Here is a 20,204-nt window from a genome sequence, read left to right on the forward strand (position 1 = left end):
AGTCCTGGGGCCCTGTCATTTGAAGCTATTTGGCTAGCCCCAGCTTGGTAAACACTGTTAAGGTGCTTCCAGGGAACATATGAACCCCCCCACACCGCCACCCCATGCCTTGGCTGTGCTCAGTCTCAGCGACTCCCAATCTGCTAAGAGGAACAGGGGTTCAAGGCAGTGTTCAAGGCCCTTCAGGGTTCATGGTTTGGGAAGGACCTAGGAATCGTGGCCTTCTGGACAAAGCACAGCCCAATGGGTCTGGAGTCGTGGGGAACGGTCTGGGCTTGGCCATAACTTGCTAAGTAGCCTTGGGTAAGTTCCTTCCCTTCTCTGAGCCGCAGTTTCTCATTCTATCCAATGAGAAAGGAGGTTGTGAAATTGACGGCTTAGGTTCCTTCCAAGTCAGATAGATACTCCGGAGTTCGTGATGCTGCCGTGACCCATAAGCTCAGACCTGGCGGGGGGGTGGTCTATAAGATGGTCTTTCCCTAGGTGGCCCTGTGGCTCTTCTAGGGGGGCCTTGGGCCTCAACAGTATGTCTCATCCATGATTTGGTGGTTGAGGACACGAGGATTCACAGCCTGCTTCCTCTGGGAAGCTGTGTGGCCTCAGGGAAGTCTCCACCTCTCTGAGCCTCAGTTTCCTCATCTGGCAAATGTGCATGGCAGTTCCTACCTCTCAGGGGTGATTGCAAGTTGTTGACGAGTTGATGTATTTAAGGCTTTAGTGCCGGGCCAGGCATAGGGCAGGTCACTGTCCGTGTCCCCGATGGTCATTTGTTTCCTTTTAGCTATATGCTGAGTAAAAGATTTACTTGAAATCTCTTTCTGGGATTTCACTGGCTAAAGCATTGGTTTCTAGCAGGCTTCTTTGTGGCTGCACAGGAAGCCAAAGGAGCAGGTGATGCTCAAGGGCTCCCCGGGCCCCTTTCACGCTTCTCTTGGGATCCTTGCTCCATTACTGCATTGGCTCCATTATGGCACTGAGGCAGGCAGAGGATGGCAGAGAGAGGCTCAGAGAGGGCAGTCACCTGGGCTGAGTCACACAGCTTAGAGCTCAAGGCTCCACCCAGCTCTTCATGGGAAAAGGCTTTACTTGTTCTTCCTCATCTGCAGGCTTCAAGTGGAGAAAGGATAATGATGGCCATTATATGCGTCCTGTCCATGACACATCCCTGCTCAAAACCCTCCTGTGGTTTCCTATCGTCTTACTGCCTGTCATGCTCTGGTTTCCTGCTTCTTCTCTGACCACACCACCCCTCTGCCCCTCACCCCTCACTCATTCTGCTCTAGTCACACGGGTCTCATTATTCCTTGAGAGCATTCTTGCCTCAGGGCTTCTGCACCTGCTGTTCCCTCTGCCTGGAATGCTTTTCCCCAGAGAGCCCGCCCTGTGTCCAGCTCCCTCACACAGAGCAGCCTCCCCTGCCTGACCACCTGCAGTCACCACCCTCCCCAACACTGTCATTCTCTGTCTTCCAACTCTGCTCACTTTTCTTTGTAGCATTAGTCAGTGCCACACATTATCTCTTTTTAAAATTTTATTTTCAGTGATGGTAAAAAAACACATCACATACAATTTACCATCTGAACCGCGTTCGTGTGTGCAGTTCATTAGTGTTAAGTATATTCACATTGTTGTGCAATCCATCTCCAGAACTTTTTCATTTTGCAAAACTGAAACTCTACACCCATGTAAGCAAATCCCTGAGACATTATATTACCCTTTTATATTTATTTGTCTTTATATCTACTTAATTAGACTGTAAATTCTGTTAAGGCAAAGGATGTTGTCTTCTTGTTCATCCAATGCCTAGAATGGTGCTGGAGCATAAAATTTCAGTAAATGTTTGTTGAATGAATGAATGAAATATAAAGATCACGGTACTAACAGCAGCTAGCCTTTACGGGGCCTTGAATTCATTGCCAGATACGGTGCTAAGTGCTTCACACATTATACCATGTAATCTGTACACCGACCCTTAGAGCCTCATTTTACAAGAAGAAACCAAAGCTCAAAGAGGTGACATCAGTGGCCCCAGGTATACAGCCAGCCAGTAGTGAAGCAGGATAGGGATCCAGATTAATCTGAAACAAGAGATCTTAACCACTCTGCATGCTGGCTGCTGGCTGTGGCCTGTGCCTGCATTTGCCCACTGGGGAAAAGAGCACACACCCCCGGGTAGAAGAATCTCACCCAGCCGTAATGCATCAATCTCATGGGCCCCAGGTTTGAGATGCAATCATAATGCTGAGCTGTCTCGAGGCGTGAGTAGGTGCAGAAGGAATGCTTGTAAATTCCCCAAACCTCTTGGATCAGACCAGCGCTGCTGTTTACGATTAAGAGCGCTGCTTTCTGCGGGTTTGCGGGGGTGCCGAGTGTGTGTGCCTGTGGGTATTTGTGGACATGCGTGAACTGTACATGCCTGGGGCGGGGGGCCACAAGGCTCTCCATGTGGCCTCAGGTGTCAGAAGGACCCAGTGGTGAGCGTAAGCCTGCTGCTCCTTAGCAACGGGATTCGGGACAAGTGGCTTCCATTCTCCGAGACTCAGTTTTCTCCTCTGTAAAATGGAGATGATAACCCTTAACCCCCTTTCCCCACACCTCATCTGGCTGTTGTAAGGGCTAGAGGACGTCATAAAGGTGTAATCCCACGTTATTTATTTATTTATTTATTTTTGGCTGCGTTGGGTCTTCGTTGCTGTGCGCGGGCTTTCTCTAGTTGAGGCGAGCGGGGGCTACTCTTCATTGCAGAGCGCGGGCTTCTCATTGCGGTGGCTTCTCTTGTTGCGGAGCACCGGCTCTAGGCATGCGGGCTTCAGTAGTTGCGGCGTGCAGGCTCAGTAGTTGTGGCTCACGGACTTAGTTGCTCTGCGGCATGTGGGATCTTCCCAGACCAGGGATCGAACCCGAGTCCCGTGTATTGGCAGGCGGATTCTTAACCACTGCGCCACCAGGGAAGTCCCTGGTGGTGTAATCCCACATAAACAGCAGTGTGTAGAGGGGGTCCACAGGCATCTTGTGTGTGTGTGTGTGTGTGTGTGTGTGTGTGTGTGTGTGTGTGTAGTCTGGAGTCTCATTTATCAACTCCTGGGGGAGCCCTAGAACTCTTGAGTTCCAGAACACCAGAGCTGAAGGGGACTCGGAGTTCTAACTCCCTCATTTGAGGTCCAGAGAAGGACAGTAACCCATCCAGAGTTGCACAGTAAGTCAGAGATGGTGTCTAGATCTAGCGTAAGGCTCCCCTTGAGAGGGGGTCTAACGGAGATCACCCCGTCTCCTCCACCCTGTCTGAAATGGAAGCCCCTGCTCCATCTTATTTCATAACAGCCCTAAGCTGATGGAAGCTTGAAGTCCAGGGTTTCCCTTCAGAGAGCTCCTAACTCCTACGAAATGGCCCAGGTGGTCATCCCCAGCACCACCTGAAGACTACACACTCGTTTTGATTCTCTTGATCTGGAGACCTGGCTTTGGATCATGGGAATTGGACCAGGGTGACAGAGGGTCAAGGTTGGTACTGGAATGTTGCCAGAGTCTTTCTCAATCATTGAGTGGCCTCTTTCCCCCTGGAATACTTGCTGGGACCAGTGGGAAGAAGGAGGGCAGCTATTTTGGTTCATATATTTGGTCAATGTGTGTGAGATCTTTTCTGTAAGGGGATTAATGAGAAGGTCCTGACAGAAGGTCCCAGCATCGCATGGTGGTTGAACATAACCTAGACCTTAAGGTCCTCATCAGTCTACCCATCCACTAAGACATCCCTCCACCCCTGCTGCAGACGTTCCCACCTTCGCTCTGGATTTGGAAAGAATGGTTGTGATACAGCATCACCCGCTCGCAGTTGCCGTATCCTAATTTAGCTCACAAACCCTGCCCAAGGAGTGATCAACCCCCAACGTCTTCTGGTCTAAGAACCATTGGTGGCGGAGAGGAAACCATAGGAACCCCGATGTGCATATGTCCATTCTGGAAGTATTTACTGAACATGTCCCTGCCATGGTGCATGCAGTGCTGAAAAGGCAGGCGGGGAGGCTGGACCTCTGCAATCCATGGGCCCAGATGTGTCTTCCCAGCCTGATTCAGTTTCTTCCCCCCCCACAGGGATACAAGGGCTATCCTGGACCGGCGGGGCACCCCGGAGAACAGGTGAGGGCTGCAGCCTCAGCCCCGCCCTGCTTGCCCTCCCTCACTCCAGCCCCTGCCTGTCCCTGGCCTCCTCCCTGGGCCCGGCTCCATGAGTGCGCTCCAGAGCCAGGAGGTTCTGCCTCCCATCCTGCTGGGGCCCCCACTCTACCCCACCTCTCAGCCAGACACATCTGCCTGAAAGGGCTGGAGTCCATGCCGGCCTGGTGTTGGCATGAGCCACTCGACTCCAGTTAGAGCCATGAATAGCTGGCCTGTTCCGGGCGATGTTAGGGGATATTATACACGCCGCCACGGGGTTTGCAGGAATTTTGGCTGCCCCGGCCCAAGTCAAACAGCAGCCGCTGCCAGCGTGGGAGAGCCAGCCAGGCCTCCTCTGTGCCTTATTCCTGGGCTTCGAGCACAGGGGGTTTTGTCCCTCCAAGCTGGTCTGACCAGTTTCTCAGAGGGGTGGGCTTGGGGGCCCAGCAGGCCGATGGCCTCCCCTTCCTCCCATTTCATCTCACATTCCTGCCTTTCTCTTTGTCCATTGTAAGCCCTGGTCCCCCACCACCCCCCAGATCTGGAGCTGGGCAGGGTCTCTCCTTTCCTTACGTTTCTCTTGTTCCTTTGCAGGGGCAGCCGGGACCCGAGGGCAGCCCAGGGGCCAAAGGTTACCCTGGCAGGCAGGTGCAGTATATGGCTTCTGGAAGCTCTGTGGCCGTGGTGGTGTGGAGCTGGCCACGGGTGCCCCCAGGCAGAGGGAGGTGGCAGGCTGGGGGCCAAGCAGCTACACCTGCTGGGTGGGCCCTGAAGAAAGGGCTGTTCAAGGGGGCTGTACCGAGGAGCCTTCTCTGAAGGCAACAGGGCAAGGATGCCAGGAAGAAACAGAAGAAAGAGGAGCTCTGGGGCTCTGGGGCTGGGGCTCCAGAGGCTCCCCATGAGCCGCCTCCCTGGGACCCTGGGGTAGCTGGGGGCTCAGTGTGAAGACCACAAGTGTAACCCCACTCCCATTCTACAGAAGGGGCAGCTGAGGCCCAAAGGAGACAGGACTTGCCCTGGGTTGTTGGCAGCAGGTAGAACGTCTCCATATGTCCTTGCCCCTCTGTCTTTTGTGTTTCAGGGGTTACCTGGACCTGTAGGAGACCCTGGCCCCAAAGGCAGCCGGGTAAGTGGGACTTGGCAAGTGCCACATGGCTGGAACCCGGGTGGGCATTAGCTGTCCCTCCAGTGGGCCTGGTGGGAGATCAGGGCTGTAAAGCCTCCACCCAGGGTCTGCTGGGGGGGTTGGGGTCGAGGCCTCCCACCTGAGCACTCCCTGGACCGCAGAGGGGCAGCAGGATGGCCATGCGGTAGGGAACCCTTGAGCCAGCTTGGTCCCCATGGCCAAGTAACTGGGCAGCAAAGGTCTGCTGGGGGCACAGCCATGGTCTAGCTGCTATAATCAGGCATTTGCTTGCCGTGTCCCCCAGCACATCCCAGGCGCTAGGGAACTAAAGCCTGGGCCAGTTTGTCCATCACTGGAATCCTCAGAGGCCTGTCTCCTGCTCTCAGCTGAGGACGGGGTGGACCGCCCTTTTTGGAGGGCAGTGCTGCCCGATGGGTGAACATTGCCTGGGCCTGGAGGCTGATGGAACATCTGCTCTCCCCCTCCGTCAAGGCCCCTGGAACAAACCCTGAGTAGCTAGCAGCCTCAGTTTGCCCATCTTTTCAATGGGAGTGATGTCCATTCCTACCTCTGGCATGGTTATGGGGATACCAGGAATTTGGAAGCAAATAGTGCTGAGGAGGGGCCACCAGGTGGGGCCTCCTGGGTGGGCTGTGGGGCAGTGGAGAAGGTTTGGGCGAAATGAATGGGGGTAAATGGAGTTTGGAAGACTAAGAAATGGTCTGCTGGAATTCTCTCTTCTATGTACAAGGAAACTGGGTTCATGGTGGGGATCCGACGGCCCCAGTTCCCACAGCACGCCTAAAGTGGGGATGGGATGAGGGCCCAGGTATTCTGAGGGCTGGGCTCTCTGCCTCTCAAAGAATGCTCAGCAAGTGGGTCACACAGTCCTCCGTCAGGCCAGGTCAAGTGTGACGCGTCCTCCGCGCCTGAGCCAAAGCTATTTATGGCTGCAGTCTCAGCCCGAATCCCTGGAACTGATGGGCGGCTGTTAGGAGAGCAAGTGGGAGGTGGGAAAGTTCCCCAGGACATCATGATGGTGATGTCGATGATGATGTTGATGATGATGATGATGATGATGATGGGGAGGGGGGAGGGGTGGTGAAAGGCAGGGCCCGAGGAGGCTCCTGTCCTAGGATGCCGGGCCTCCCTCCTTTCCTTTATCCAGCTGTTCCCACAAGCTATGGCCCCAGAGGGGCCTCCTGAGCCCAGGGAGAAGGTCTTCCCAGTTCAGCCCCAGGTCTCTGATCTGCCAGGAGGACAGGAGGAGCGAGACAGGCTAATGACATCTGGGGCTGCTTGCAGTTTGCCATGCTGTGGCATCTTGAGGCCACATGTGGGGAGATTGCTGGTCTGGCCCCAGCACACCCGTCTCCAGGGTCACAGGGCCCTGAGCAGCCTGGGTGAGCCGGGGCCACTCAGACTGCCCTCCCAACTCTGCTACCACTGGCCTCATGTTTATGAAGTAGGCAGAGCGCAGAATTGGGGGCAGGGTGACTGCCTTTGAGACCTGCTCTGCCATTAACCCGTCATGGGAGCTTGGGCACCTCACTGGACCTCTCCAAGTCTATCACCTGCAAATCTGGGATATAAACCCTTCTTGGAAGGATCGGTAAATGTCACTTGTTAAGATGATGCTGAGAAGGAGGCCCTGTGACCTCTTGAACTTCTAGAGAGGGAGAAATGGTTGTGAGCCTGCAATTGTTGCTTGTTTGTGGGAGACAATGTAGCAAAGTGGTTAGGAGCTGGGACCGGGAGTCAGATGACTTCGATTCAAATACCACATTCTGCTACATTCCAGCTGTGTGACCCTGGGCACATCACTTCACCTCTCTGGGCCTACATGGTCTCACCTCTACAGGAGGCTGACTAATAATTCCTACCTCCTGAGGGTGTGATGAGGACACAGTCAATGCATTAATTCTTGCAGAGCACTGAGAAGTGGGCTTGGTACATAGTTTGTGCTCAGTCAATGTTAGCTTTTGTTATAGTTCTGATTAAGTCATTTCACAAACATCCAGAGAGTACGGTTAGCGTTAGGCACCCTGGGCTAGGTCCCGGCTCTTGAGAAGCTCCCAGGCTAATGAGGTCATGAACTGTGGACACCGCTAATGAAGATACAGAACAGAAAGTGGTAAATCTGTTAACTGAGGTGCAAATATGGCGCTGGGGTGGAGGGAGGAGGTGGCTTCTGGTCTGGGGCGTCAGGGATGCTGGCCAGAGGAGACAGCCTCAGAGCTGGGCTTGAAAGCGTTTGCTGTGCAGTCGTGGGGGTGAGAAGGGCCTGCCTGGCGGAGGGCACCTCGTGGGTAAAGGCTGGGAGGCGGAAAACCCGGACTCCACTCCTCACTAGTTGTGCTGCTTTCTCTCCAGAGCCGTAGTTTCCCTTGCTTCGTGGGGAGGAGGATGGGCAATCTGCAGGGTCCTCGGGAGGGTTGAATACAGTGGCACACGTGCTTGCGGGACGCCAGCACACCGGGGTGGCAGCTGTTGTCACCGCCGGCCGCACTCAGGGGGCCAAGGGTGGATTCGAGCCCCACGTCCACGGGGGGCCTTCGAGGCCTAGAAGGAGGCACTGCAGAAGCCGTGAGCGCCCGCCAGCGTCCCTGGGGGGTAGGTAGGGCTTGGTGCCACCCTAGCATCTAACCCGGCAGAGAGCTTCCTTCCCGCAGGTCCCAGAGCCCCCGGCGCGGGGCGGGCCTCCCCCAGCGAGCGCCCGCGCCCTTCCCTGGCGTGAGGGTATGTGCCTTTGGACTACATCGTGGAAGCCAGCACCATGCAGTCCATGGGCATATACACTTGCCTCAAGGCCTATGTCATCGAGGAGCTGCCGGAGCCGCCAATGCCTCCAGCGAGGAAGAGGAGCCGGGCGCCGGAGGGCAGCAAGGGGGGCTGGGCCGGGCCGGGCCGGGCCCGCCGTACCCCACCACTCAGCCCCTCTGACCTCCCCTCTGCTCTTTCCTAGGGCTACATTGGACTCCCAGGGCTCTTCGGCCTGCCAGGGTCCGATGGAGAGCGAGTGAGTATGCTTGCTTTGTTTACCTCCCACCCGGCCACCCCTTCTGCCAGGTGCCAGTCTGGAGAAGTCACAGAATGCCTCCTGGAGGAGGTGCCCCAGAGTTGGATAAAGGGACAAGTCAAGGCAGATGCCTTCCTGACACAGGGAACAGCATGTGCAAAGTCCAGGACATATGCTGACTTGGCGAGTTTAACAGCACGGTCAAAGCGCTGAGTGTGAGGCAGGAATGGGGGGGAGACAGGCTGCGGGGGGCACCTGGGAGCAGTTATACGGCACTCAGGGGCCAAGGTCAGGAGAGGGACTCTGTTCTGAGACCGTGGGGAGCTTCTGAAGGGCTTTCAGAAAGTGAGAAACGGGCTCATTTCATATTTCTGATCAAGTGCCTGCAAGCTACGGCCCGTGGGCCTGATCCCGCCAGGCACCAGTTTTGTAGAGCTTTCCGGAACACACCACGCTCATTTGTTTATGTGTGTCTGTGGCTGCTTTTGCTCCCACGAGCCTCTGGACCTTCCTCTCCGTTCCCTCCCCTCCTGAGCCCGTATTTGGGAACTCAGTAGTAATCTCATCAACAAGCTGGGTAAAGAGAATCTTAGGGAAACAGAAGGAGCATTTATTGAGTATCTGCTGAATACCAGGACACTGGGTGCTTTCCTTAGGAATCTCCCCAGCGCACGTCCATGCAGGCCCCGACTCTGTAGCATCTGAGGACCACCCATCTGATGGGCAGATAACTGGAGCCTGCTGTGTTGGTGGACCAGACGCCAGGCCCTCTGTGACTTCCTCTTGTGGGTGAAAGAGGGGCTGGTTTGGGGCAACACTGCTTGTCTCCTGCTGGAATCCTGTCTTGACTTCTTCCCTGTTTCCCCCTACAGGGTCTGCCTGGCGTTCCTGGCAAGAGGGGCAAGATGGGTAGGCCGGTAAAGATTTTCCGTGTCTATTACGCAGATTCTATGGGTGAACCTGACCTCTCACTGGCCATGCGGCCCCATCCACCCGCAGCCTGGGCATTCTTCGCTTCTCTCTGCTCTGCCCTTGCTCTGCTTTGAGTGTGTGGGTGTGCATGGGGGGCTGTCTGGGCCTCGTGTCCTGCTGCCAGAACACTGACCGGCTGCTGTCTGGCTGGGGCTGGGGGCTCCCGTGGACGCTGGGCCCCTCTGGGATGCAGCCTCTCTGTGCGTCCAGCAATTGCCCTGCAATGTAGTTCTGTGTCTGGCGGGGGGTGGGGGGGTTGTCTGGGTCATGAGTGTCCATGCTGGGGGGCCTGCTCTAGACCGGGTCTAGACTGGGTATCTGCGCTGCTGTGTCAGAGAACACTCAGGCTCCGTGTTGTCCTGGTGTCACCTGTTTTACTCGTGTACACACAAGGCCAGAGAGCAGTGGGGTGTTGGGTAGACCCACAGGAGGCATGACCACAAGAGGGGCTGAGCAGGAACCCGATCCACCAGGTCAGGCTGAAGGAGACCCAGGACTGTAACTGAAGCATCTTTCTTTCTGGCCCGGCCCATGCTGGTGGCTTAAGGCTCTCTGCTGCCGCCCTGCAGGTCAACTCCTAGGCTTGGAACCATCCTCAGCTCCGGGTCTGGGCGTCCCTTTGCTTGTGGTTGATGGAGAAGGGATGGCGGGGGAGGAGGTTAGACGGTGAGGGGCAGCTGGGAGGGAGCCAGGAGCACTCAGGGGTGGCCCAAAGGGGGTTGTCTGTGATGCTAGGGTTGGCGTGCGTGTTCGTGGGCACCTTACCTGTTGTAGTATAGGGCTCTGGGTCCTCTGGGGGCCAAGTGGGGGATTCAGAGAAAAGCAAGATCCAGGTCCTGGCCTCAAGGAGCTGACAGACGGGGTACCTAGGACAGTCCGTGGCTGACAGCCCCCCGTGCCTGAGGGCTAATATCTGACACTTAGATATGCACAAGGAGCAGCACCCGATGCTTCTGGCTTCAGGGCCAGGACCCGGAGTCTGTGGGGCTGGGTTGGCCTCTGGGTCTGTTCCTCAAGCCAGGTGACCTTTGGCAAGGAAACTCATTCATTCATTCATTGAAGTTGAGTGTGTGCTATGGACCAGGCACTGTGCTTGGTGCTGAGCAGTGAACAAGACAAAATTCCCATTCTCAGGGGCAGACAGACAGACAGACAGTGACTGAATGGGGGAATGGAGGGTGAGTGGTTGAACGTCAGGTGCTGCTGAGTGTTAAGATAGGGTAGGGGGACCGTGAGTACTCTGGGTGCGGGCTGTTGGATAAGTTGGCCCAGGAAGTCCTCCTCTCTTCTTGAGAAACCTGAAAAAGGTGAGAATGGGAGCCATGTGGCTATCTGGGGAAGAGCATTCCAGGTTGAGGGAACAGTGGGTGCAAAGGCCCTGGGGTAGGAGCGTTACTGGCTCTGAACTGCAGTTTTCCCATATGAAAAATGAGGATAATAGCTTCTAGCTCGTGGGGTCATTGTGCTTGTCAAATAGTAAGAACTCAATATAATAGTGGCATTCATTGTTTCTATTTGTAGTTGTTTGGGTGGCTGAGGATCTCTCTGGTCTGTATGACTTTGAGCCAATGGCTTTACCTCTCTGGATCTGTTTTTTCCAAAGTTTAAGTTGCAGAGTGGGAGCAGTTGACTTACTTAGAATATCTCAGTGGGGCCCTGTCCCATCACCCAGGCCTGCCTCCAGTGCTACCCATGGGGGACTTTCTCAGACTCCATCCTGGGAGCCCCACAGAGGGCCTGGCATTGCCACTTTACAGATGAGGAGATTGAGGGTCAGGGGATGAATGACTTGGCCAAGGCCTTGTGCTTCTGAGAGTCAGAGCTGGGTTAAAATGCAGCAGCCCAAGCTTTTACCTCTTGCCCCAGAGTGTGGCACTAGGGACAGCACTATAGCCAAAACAGACCAGAAAAAAAAAAAAAAGGCAACACTTACTGAGGCCCTTTTACCTGCATGGTATTTGAACCACATGTGGTTCTCCCATTGATTCTTTGAGGTAAGATTGATTATACCTATTTTCCACATGAGGAAACCGAGGCTTCAAAGCCATTTGCCCAGAGACCCTCTGAGGACTTGCCAGACTTAAACCCCCTTAACTGACAGCTCATTTCTGCTTCTTTGCTCCGTGCCTTGTGCCTTTAACTTCCTAAGATTCCACCCTGCCCTCCATGATGGGTGTTCCCTGGCACTGGGGTGTCAGGCGTGAGTGCGAGAAACCACCCCCATTCTGCCAAACAGCCCCATGGCCACGCAATACCCCTGAGGGCTGTGAAAGTCTCCTTGACTCTGGTCCAGCTGACATGGCCAGCAAATGGGCAAGGTCTGCGTCGGATATGATTTAATTTGTATGGAATATACTTCATATCACTGAGTCCCTAGGGCTTTGTCTGTGCCTTTGCCTGGCCGCCGAGTCTGCTGTGCCCTTGGCCCACACACCGCTTGAGCAGACTTTAGGGCCATCCCTCTGTTAGGTGCTCCTGAGCCCTTGATCTGCCTGATGGGGTTGGGGGCTCCTTGTGAATGGGTTCTCCTGTTGTCAAAGCTTTGGGCCAGGCGATTTCTAGGCACTTATTAACAAGAGGAAATGTCAGGAGAATGAGCTGAATTCCCTCATGCCAGATCACAGCTGGCCTCATTTCTGGCAGGGCTGGTGATGATTTTGCTGTAGTCCATTTCTCTCCAGCAAGCAAAACCTCAGGCCCATGCACACGGCCTGCTCAGTGTCAGGCTGGGAAGGAAGGTGTGTGGGAGTCTTTTGCTGATGGGAGCTGAGAAAGACAGCAGAGGTCAGAGCACATCAGAGCTGCAGGAACATTAGTGATGATGTGGCCCAACTTCCTCATCAGACAGATAAGCAGACGTATCTTGGAGAGGCCAGTAACTTGCCCAAGGTCACACAGCAAATTGGTGGCAGAATCAGGACTTGAACCGAGGACCCTTGCTTGTTCGTGCAGGGTGCTCTCCACATCACCCCTCCCCTCTCTGTGCTCACAACTTCAGCCTCAGAAGGAAAACTGAGACCGCAGCTCTCATCTCACATCACCCGCTGGAAAGAGAAATGTGTTGTGGTTTCCTGAGGAGGGGACCAGATATAAGATGTTACAAAGTTGGCTGGAGTTGAAGGGGTTTCTCCTGGGCTATCCCGGCTTGTTTGGGGCACAGTGCAGTGACACGCACAGCTGGGGACCGAGCCATGTCTTTCAGCCAAGGGTCTCTCATGGGGCCTAGGAAGACGCCGCAGCAAATCCTCTTGTCTGGCACCCTGTGGCTTCACTATCAAGCCCGCTGGAATGCCTGGCAAGACCAGCCCCTGCTCACAGCTTCTCCCATGGCCTCTGGCCAGGCCTGCCAAGGCTGGTCTTGTGTAGTGAGTCAGGCGGGCAGACCCTAAAGCTTAGAGCTGGAAAGGTCCAGCCTTGGCTCCAACTCCCTCGGTGTGTGGCTTCGGGATAATTGGGACTTGTCCAAGGCCACATGCCCGTCTGGGTTGGGACAGGGCTTCTCACATGGTTCAATTTTGACTTCAGGCTCTTTCCACTTCTCAGCCTGTGGGGAACAGGGAGCAAAGTGGGTTTTCAAATGGGGAGACTGAGGACAAAGCAGATGAAGGTTCTTATTGGTGGTGATGCTATGAGCTGGGGGTGTGATCCCCAGGGTCCCAGACTTAAGCCGGAGCTGTCCCAGGGCTGTTGGCAACCCTGGAATCCCGCTGAGAGCTCTCCCTGCCTCCGGCCTCCTTGCCTGCCGAGGTGACTATTTGTGGGTGGATTCCCAGGTGAATAGCAGAAGGCAGGGTGAGAACATGGTCAGCCTCATGAGAAAAGGGTGTTGGATCTTAAAGGGGTCTTTCCCTGTTGGCACTCTCAGAGAGCACGCATCTTCTAGAAAAGAATACAGGCTGTTGTCAAGTGCAGTAGGAAGGATGCAAGTCAAACCTGTGCAGGAACCTCCTGACTTTGGAGAAGGTAAACCCTGTAAAGAGGACTCCAAGATCCTTCTGCAGACTCTTCCTAGAGGTTATTACGGATTCCCACTGTTGGTACCGAACCAGCGTGTGATGGTACATTAGAGTTTACCAGAGGCTGGATTACTAACATCTCACCTCTTCCTCAGCCCAGGGGAAGCTGGGCAGGTGAGTCGTCAGGTGGGTGGGACAGGACTGACCATCTTGCAGGCCAGGGAGCTGAGTCTTCAAGACGTAGCAGGACTTCTGATCCTGGAGGCTGCGTGCATCCCTGCCCCTACATCCCACCTTCTGGAGCAGACCGTTGGGTAGACATTGGCTGGAGGCAGGGGTTGGATGAGATGGCTCTCAGAGGCCCACTCAGCCTCCGGCATCCTGCCGCAGATGTGGTTATGAGGACCATTCCTTTTTTCCTCGTCTATTCCTCTGAACTGCTGTAGCCAAGAGAGAATGTGGCGTCTCGCCCTGGATCCTGGTTCTGTCTCCTCCTGGGCCTTGTTCTGCTCAAAGTATGAGGCATTCAGTTCCCCAGGGGGGCCTGACCTGGCAAAGTGGAGAAACCACGTGGCTGGGGCCCGGCAGGATGCCGAGCTCATTCCTTGGGCCTCGGGCCAGCCTGCTGCAGCCAGGAGCTCAGGCCTGCACGGGAAGGGCCTGCTGCCGGCTGGGCTGGGAGTACACGCCATGCATAGGCGGGCACGGCCAGACAGAGAGAAGCAGGCCGGGTGGAAGTGGCGGTGCATGTTCATCTCAGCGGCCACCTCTCCGGGATCCAGAGGAGCAAGCGTCAGGGCCGGGGGCGTGTGTCGGAACTGGGATATGTTGCTCAGTGGTGGAAGGATGCAGCAAGCTAGCAGGTTGATGGGGCTTTGGGCAGGTTCTGGGCCTCCAGAAGGAGGTGCTGAATGTCAGGAACACCTAGGGTCTTTCCATCCTAGACCATCTATGATTATTCCAATCACAGATCTGTTCCAGCTCTTTTAAAGCCCTTTTTTCCAACTATTGTGTTCTTAATTACCCTAGATTCCTAGAAGTCATCTGCTTGGCTTCTCCAAAGGAAGGGAGACAAGGTGGAGACGGGTATGAGGCCACGGAGCACATACAAGCAGAACCAGTCCTGAGCCTCAGTAATGCCGTTCCCTCTTGTGCATTAGCCTAGGGCTCTCATGAGCCCTTGAGAGACCACAAGCTTGCTCTAGTCTATTCTATGTATTCATGGTCCATTCGTAGCTAAGAGATCGGGCTCTGGAGTCAGACTGCCTGGGTTCAGATCCCAGGTCTGCTATTCCATAGCTGTGTGACTTCAGACAAGTTCCCTAACGTCTCTGGACCTCAGTTTCCTCATCTCTAAGATGGGACCAATAATAAGCCCTCTCTCATTGGGCTATTAGAGTTTGCTGTTTCTGTCATTGCTGTCACCCCACCCCCCCACCCCGTCATCACCCACTGGCTATACTCAGGCTGCATTTTGTCCACATAAGTGCCTCTCTTGGGGGTTTTGACCATTCTGATGGTCTCTCCCTTGCTTATGCCTCAGAGATGTGCCCTCACCCTGCTGCTGCCTCCATGTGCTGCCAGGGACTTGCCCGGCATCCAGCATCTCGGCTCATTGTCTCAGTATCCCGATTGTACAGCAGAGAAAACTGAGGCTTGGAGAGGCCTGTGGGTGGTAGAGCCAGGACTGTCGCTGGGCTGCACTGGTTCTAAAGCCTCACAGTGGAAGCTGGGCCGGCAACTGGGTCTGAGAGGAGTCCTTGAGCCAACCTGGAGTGGCCTCGACTGCAGACCTGTGGGTTTGAACCTGCCTGGCGGCTGCTGGGTATGATTATGTTGGGCATCGCAGCCAGGATGGGTGCCTGGGGAATGCTGTCAGGATCTCTCTCTTCCTGGTGGCAGCGGGGCCGGGGGGCAGGCATTCCTGCACCTCAGGGAGCAGGCCCCTTCCTCCCAGCCCTTGTCCAGGGGTTGGGCCAAGCTGAAGGATTCTTAGAGATCACAACCACCCCGCCCCCCCAAGCCTGAGCAGGACAGAGGGTCAAGTGAGGGTCTGCCCACAGTCACACAGTCAACCTGGAGGCGAGCCCGGGCGAGTCTCCAGACATTGAACTTGGAGAGCAGAGCATGGACTCTCCAGATTCTGCTCCTTGTAGGCCACGTGGAGTCAGCCAGGTGCCCGGCTAGACAGCACCCCCCCTTGTCCCCTGAGGGATTGTCCTCTCTTGCCAAGCCCCCAAAGGCAGAGGCAGTAGCTCAATGCCTTCAGAAGCCTTCCCTACCCACTGCTCACCCAGCTGATGTCTCCTGCCACAGGAGGTGAGAGGGCTCTCTCTACCTTACAGTATGCCTGAGAGGGGCTGGATTGGAATTTGCCAGAGGGCCTCCAAGGATGTGAGAAGAGGCATCTTAGATACGGTCAGATGTAGCCCCAGAAAAACTTGATCTGAAGGTGCATGCACATGCACACACACGTGCACACACACACACACACACCCCTACCTCTGCCACTCTCTAAAACCAGTCAGGCACACACTGGAGCAGCTTCTGCATGCCAGGATTTGTCCATGCTCAGCTCTGCCACAGACTTGCTTTTTGTCCTTGGTCAAGTGACATTTCTCTCTGTGAGTCTCAATTTCCCCATCTGTTAAATGGGACCAATAAATAACCTTTCCCTCAAAGGTGAATGTCAAAGGCAAGTAAAGTTTTGCATACAAAGTCACTGGCTTGGCCCAAATCTCTTTAATATGTCCTCGTTTCCTCCTTTGGGTGTCTGAATGAAGCCATGCCTCCTATAGGGTCCATATCAATGCCTGCCCTTCCGGTCCATGAGGGCTTCCTGGCAGAGGTGGGATTTGAGAGGAACAGTATTCTGGCCAGGGCAAGACAAAGGCCTAGATGCACACACAGTTCAAGGTCTCTTTGCTCAGCCAATGTAGACTTTGTAACTGGTTTGGGTTTTGTTTTTAGCTTTGGTCTTTTTAGTTTAATCTACTTACTGGATTCCCCCGGTAGTGTTAGAAACCAGAAACAAATTATGCTCCATGAAGAATCTTTACTGTTTGAACAGCTCAGGCATCCACTTGGTCAGAAAAACATGTGCTTTGTTTTTCATTAAATTTCCCTGGAAAAACAGTGATTTGAATTCAAGGAGGGAAGAACAGGTTTCCCTGAATTCCAAGCTCGAGGACTTTCTTTTCCTTTTGAAGTAGAATGGAGTTGTTCCCCCTCCTCGGCCACCAGAAGCTTCCCCACAGCTGATGTTTTTCCAGCTGCCTGTCTCCCCAGAGAGCGTGGAGAGGGGTCACGGAGGGGGCGAGAGGGCCAGATCTGCCTGGGCCAGGCCTCCGGGCCTCTCTCGGCTGCTGAGACTCACCTGTGGCCGCGGTGCTGGTGTTCCCTATTCCGTGTGACTCTGTATGACCTTGACACTTACCCTTTCAGAGCCTCATCTTCTTTATCTGTAAAATGAGGATTGTGATTCCACAGGGTAGCTTTTGAAGAGCACGTCACAAAAATGGCAGAAAGTCTGAGCTGGGAAATGCTGCAGAGGGCTTTCCTGCTTTGACCAATGGGGAAACTGAGGCCCACAGGGGGAAGGAGTGACTCTTAAAACTCTCAGCAAGTCAGTGACTGGTCCAGGCCTAGACCCAGCTTCCTGACCCCAGACCCCATCAGGAACGGGGTCTCAGCACGGGCGCTGGCATCTCCATGCCGGAGAGCTGGGTACTATTTTCTTTTCTGAGACTCTGAGGCCATGAGAAGAGGGCTCCCTGGCCATGGGCTCCTCCACAGTAGCCGGTCCTTGGGATGTTCTTTACGGGGAAAGTTTGTTGAGGGCCCGAGGTGACTCGGGACTCCACAGCCTGCCCAGATCCTGGGACCAGGGAGTGAGGTGAGACTGCGTGGATGTGTCCTGTGTCCCCTGGGGGTCTAGATCAAAGCCACCCGCTGGTATAAATACTAATCTGCAGACGTTTGCTCTCTCTCATGCCCTCAGGGGTTTCCTGGAGACTTTGGGGAAAGAGGCCCTCCGGGACTGGATGGAAACCCCGTAAGTATTTCATGTCTTTGGGTACAGGAAAGAGATTTGGAGCAAGCACACAGCAGGTTTTAGGAACCTAAGCTTTTAGGTCAGCCAGCCGGGCCACCCATGAGCTGGGTGCTCCTGGACAAACTGCATGATTTCTCTGGACCCCAGGGTCCTGTCTGCTATGGATGCCCTGTGTACCCCCTGCCACCAGGAGAGCCTTCCAGCCCATTGAGCCCCGGGTCCCAAAGCCCTGGGCTATGTCCCATCCTCAGGAAGGACTCAGGAAGGTTCATGGGTCACTCCCCACTGGGGAAGCCAGAGCTGCTGCCATCTTACAAAGCACCAGCAATGTTTATGGGATGGGGCCTGGGGAAGCAGATGGTTTGCAGGCCCTGTATGGAGGGAAGAGCCGAGTTCTAAAGAAATCTCCAGCATAGGCATGTTTACAGCGTTTGTAAATAATCGAGGCCCACGAAGGAACCAGGTCAGCCTGCCCTGGGGAGCTGAGCCCGCCTCTCCCTTCCCGTCCCAGGCTCCAGCTCCTGCGGGGGGGAAGATTGTTCTCTGCCTGGGGATGCAGACCATGTCCAGAGCTCTTTGGAACACCTGCCATGTCCCCCCAATTCTCCTGGGGTTGCCAGCCTGCCCAGCTGTGCCGGTGGCAGAGATGGCTGCTAGATCCATAATCAGCACCTGATTATGTGCTCGTGTCAATTCCACAAATGCTCCCTGAGCCTCACCCAGCTGGGGCTGACCTCTGGGCTCCCTGCAGGGCTGAAGCCCTGGCCTCGGAGCCAGATGGACCTGGGTTTGAATCCTGCTGCACCGCTTGCCAGGCGTGGAAGCTTGGACAAATCAGTTTACCCATCTGGATCTCGGTTTCCTTATCTGTAAATCACGGGGATCCAATGCCGGCCTCAGAGGGCTGTTGCAAGAATGAAATGAGAGAGGGCAGGGAGGTGTTGGGCCTATGAAAAGCGTTCACTGGATGGAGGGGTTGTAAATAGTAGGTAATAATGGGGCACGTCTCCTGCCCTGGAGGAGCTCATGGCCATCTCCCTAGTCCATTGCACGAGGTGAAGTTGAGATGGGTGGGATCAAAGAGGTCCCAGGTGCTAAGGAGGAGGGAGAGAGAAGCAGGGAAGACTCCTGGAGAAGATGGCGTTGGAATTGGGATGAGAAAAGAGGTGGGAGGACACTCCAGGTGGAGGAAAGCACTGGCAAAGGCACCGAGGTGAGAAACCAGAGTCTTTCCTTCAGTGTATGTTACTGGATTAACCACTATAACATGTGACGTCATCCTGGAAGTGCCCTTGGGGAGGGGCAGGGATGTCTTTGTACTCATGGCCCAGAGGAGCAGAAAGAGGACCTGATGAGTGGTCCTGGCCCTGCCACACGGTTGAGTGACCTTGAACAGGTCCCTTCCCTTTCCTGAGCCTCCGGTCCTTCATTTTAAAGCCAAGGCTGCTTCTCTTCCTCCTCTTCTCCGTGGCTGTAGTAATGACCTCCCGTCTGGGATTGCACAGATGAAGGAAGGCAAACCCCCTGGAGGATGTTGGTTATTGCTAATCACCATTTCTAGAGACACCTTTGCATTTTGAACTTGCTCCAGACCCCTCTACCTGTCTTTACTGGTGCAAGCAATTGAAGGTCCATTTTTAGAGATTTGAGAAACAGAAACTTGCACACGGCCACATCTCCTGACTCCCAGGCAAGAGCTCTCCAGCCTCTCAGAGGCCCTGGGAGGTGGGAACCGGAGGGCCTCCTTCTGGTGGGGGGTTGGGGTGGGGGGGTTCTCTGAGGGCCCCCAGCACCTCCTGGCTGAGAGAAAGAGGGAAGCCAGCCTGGTGGCTCTCAGCTTGGTGCCCTCACCACTGTGTTATTTCCTTGAACTTGACCTTGGGAAATTGCTTAACCTTTGGAGCCTCAGTTTTGCCGTCTGTAAAGTGAGCGAAATGAGATCTGGGTCAGGCATCCTGCACATCTTTATTGCCATGATCAGGATTCTGCCCATTCTCACACCTACAATTGGAAGGTACTGGATTTGGAAATCCAACCTCCCCATATTACAGATGTGGAAAGCTGATGGCAGAGGGGGAAGGGTCTCGTTCAAACTCCAGGCCAGGCTCAGGAGAGTCAGGAAAAAGGAATGGTCAGCTCCAAAGGATTCCACCAGGTGCCCACGTGGAGGATGGTGTGGAGGGCGTGGCCTGGAGAGAGACAGAGCAAGTAACCACCTTCATCTCTCTTTCTTTGCAGGGAGAACTGGGCTTACCAGGGCCCCTAGGAGTCCCTGGCCTCCTTGTAAGTACACAGATGCCTGGGGAGGGGGAGGGCCAGGATGCAGGGTGTGGGGAACAAGCCACTAGTCCCCTCGGAGGAGCTGGGGGAGCAGGACAGACAGGTCTAGGAAGGGGCTGAGGGAAAAAAGCCCTTCTGTGTGGCTTCAGATGGATCACCTACCTTCTCCCAGACCCTTTCTTCATGAGTTAAATGAGGATGGGTGCTTGGAGCATGGGACTGCCATGTACTTTCACACCTGCTGCCTGTCCATCGCTCTGCAGCAAGGTCTAGGCAGGTGGTAGTGTGCCCATTTGACCGGTGAGGTGCTTCAGGTCCAGACAAAGGAAGTGACTGGCAGAGGAGGTGAGGCTCTGGGCCATGCTGGACAGTCTTCTCCATCCTTTTCAGAACACTGACTCTGGAGCCAGACCACCTGAGTTCAAGTCACAGTTCTGCCACATCCTGGCTGTGTGACCTGGCCCAATTCACTTACCCTCTCTGAGCCTTAGTTCCTCATCTGTAAAATGGGTATGGTGGTAGAATCCTCTTGGGGTGCCTGTGAGGATTAAATGAGGCATTGCCTGTACTGTCTTCGGCACAAGGTCTAGCACTCAGTAAATATTTATTTATTATAATATTGTTATTTTAAAATATTCTTTA

At 54.7% G+C, this 20,204-nt stretch overlaps 1 protein-coding gene across 9 annotated transcripts in view; it reads left to right on the forward strand.

Moving 5' to 3' along the window:
- Positions 1–20,204, forward strand: part of COL27A1 (collagen type XXVII alpha 1 chain) — a 144,387-nt gene that overhangs the window by 43,598 nt on the left and 80,585 nt on the right. For 8 of the 9 annotated variants that reach the window (XR_009008545.1, XM_057547779.1, XM_057547786.1 and 5 more), the window contains 7 exons: positions 4,093–4,137; positions 4,750–4,803; positions 5,237–5,281; positions 8,247–8,300; positions 9,173–9,217; positions 17,229–17,282; positions 19,521–19,565. Coding sequence is in view for 8 of the 9 variants with exons in the window: in XM_057547779.1 (XP_057403762.1) it covers positions 4,093–4,137; positions 4,750–4,803; positions 5,237–5,281; positions 8,247–8,300; positions 9,173–9,217; positions 17,229–17,282; positions 19,521–19,565 (342 nt within the window). In the remaining variant the exon portion in view is untranslated. The remainder of the gene's footprint in view (positions 1–4,092; positions 4,138–4,749; positions 4,804–5,236; positions 5,282–8,246; positions 8,301–9,172; positions 9,218–17,228; positions 17,283–19,520; positions 19,566–20,204) is intronic. The other variant, XM_057547780.1, reaches the window with a different exon arrangement.

This window comes from Balaenoptera acutorostrata, chromosome 6 (genome assembly GCF_949987535.1).
Source record: "Balaenoptera acutorostrata chromosome 6, mBalAcu1.1, whole genome shotgun sequence".
Taxonomy (NCBI): Eukaryota; Metazoa; Chordata; class Mammalia; order Artiodactyla; family Balaenopteridae; genus Balaenoptera; species Balaenoptera acutorostrata.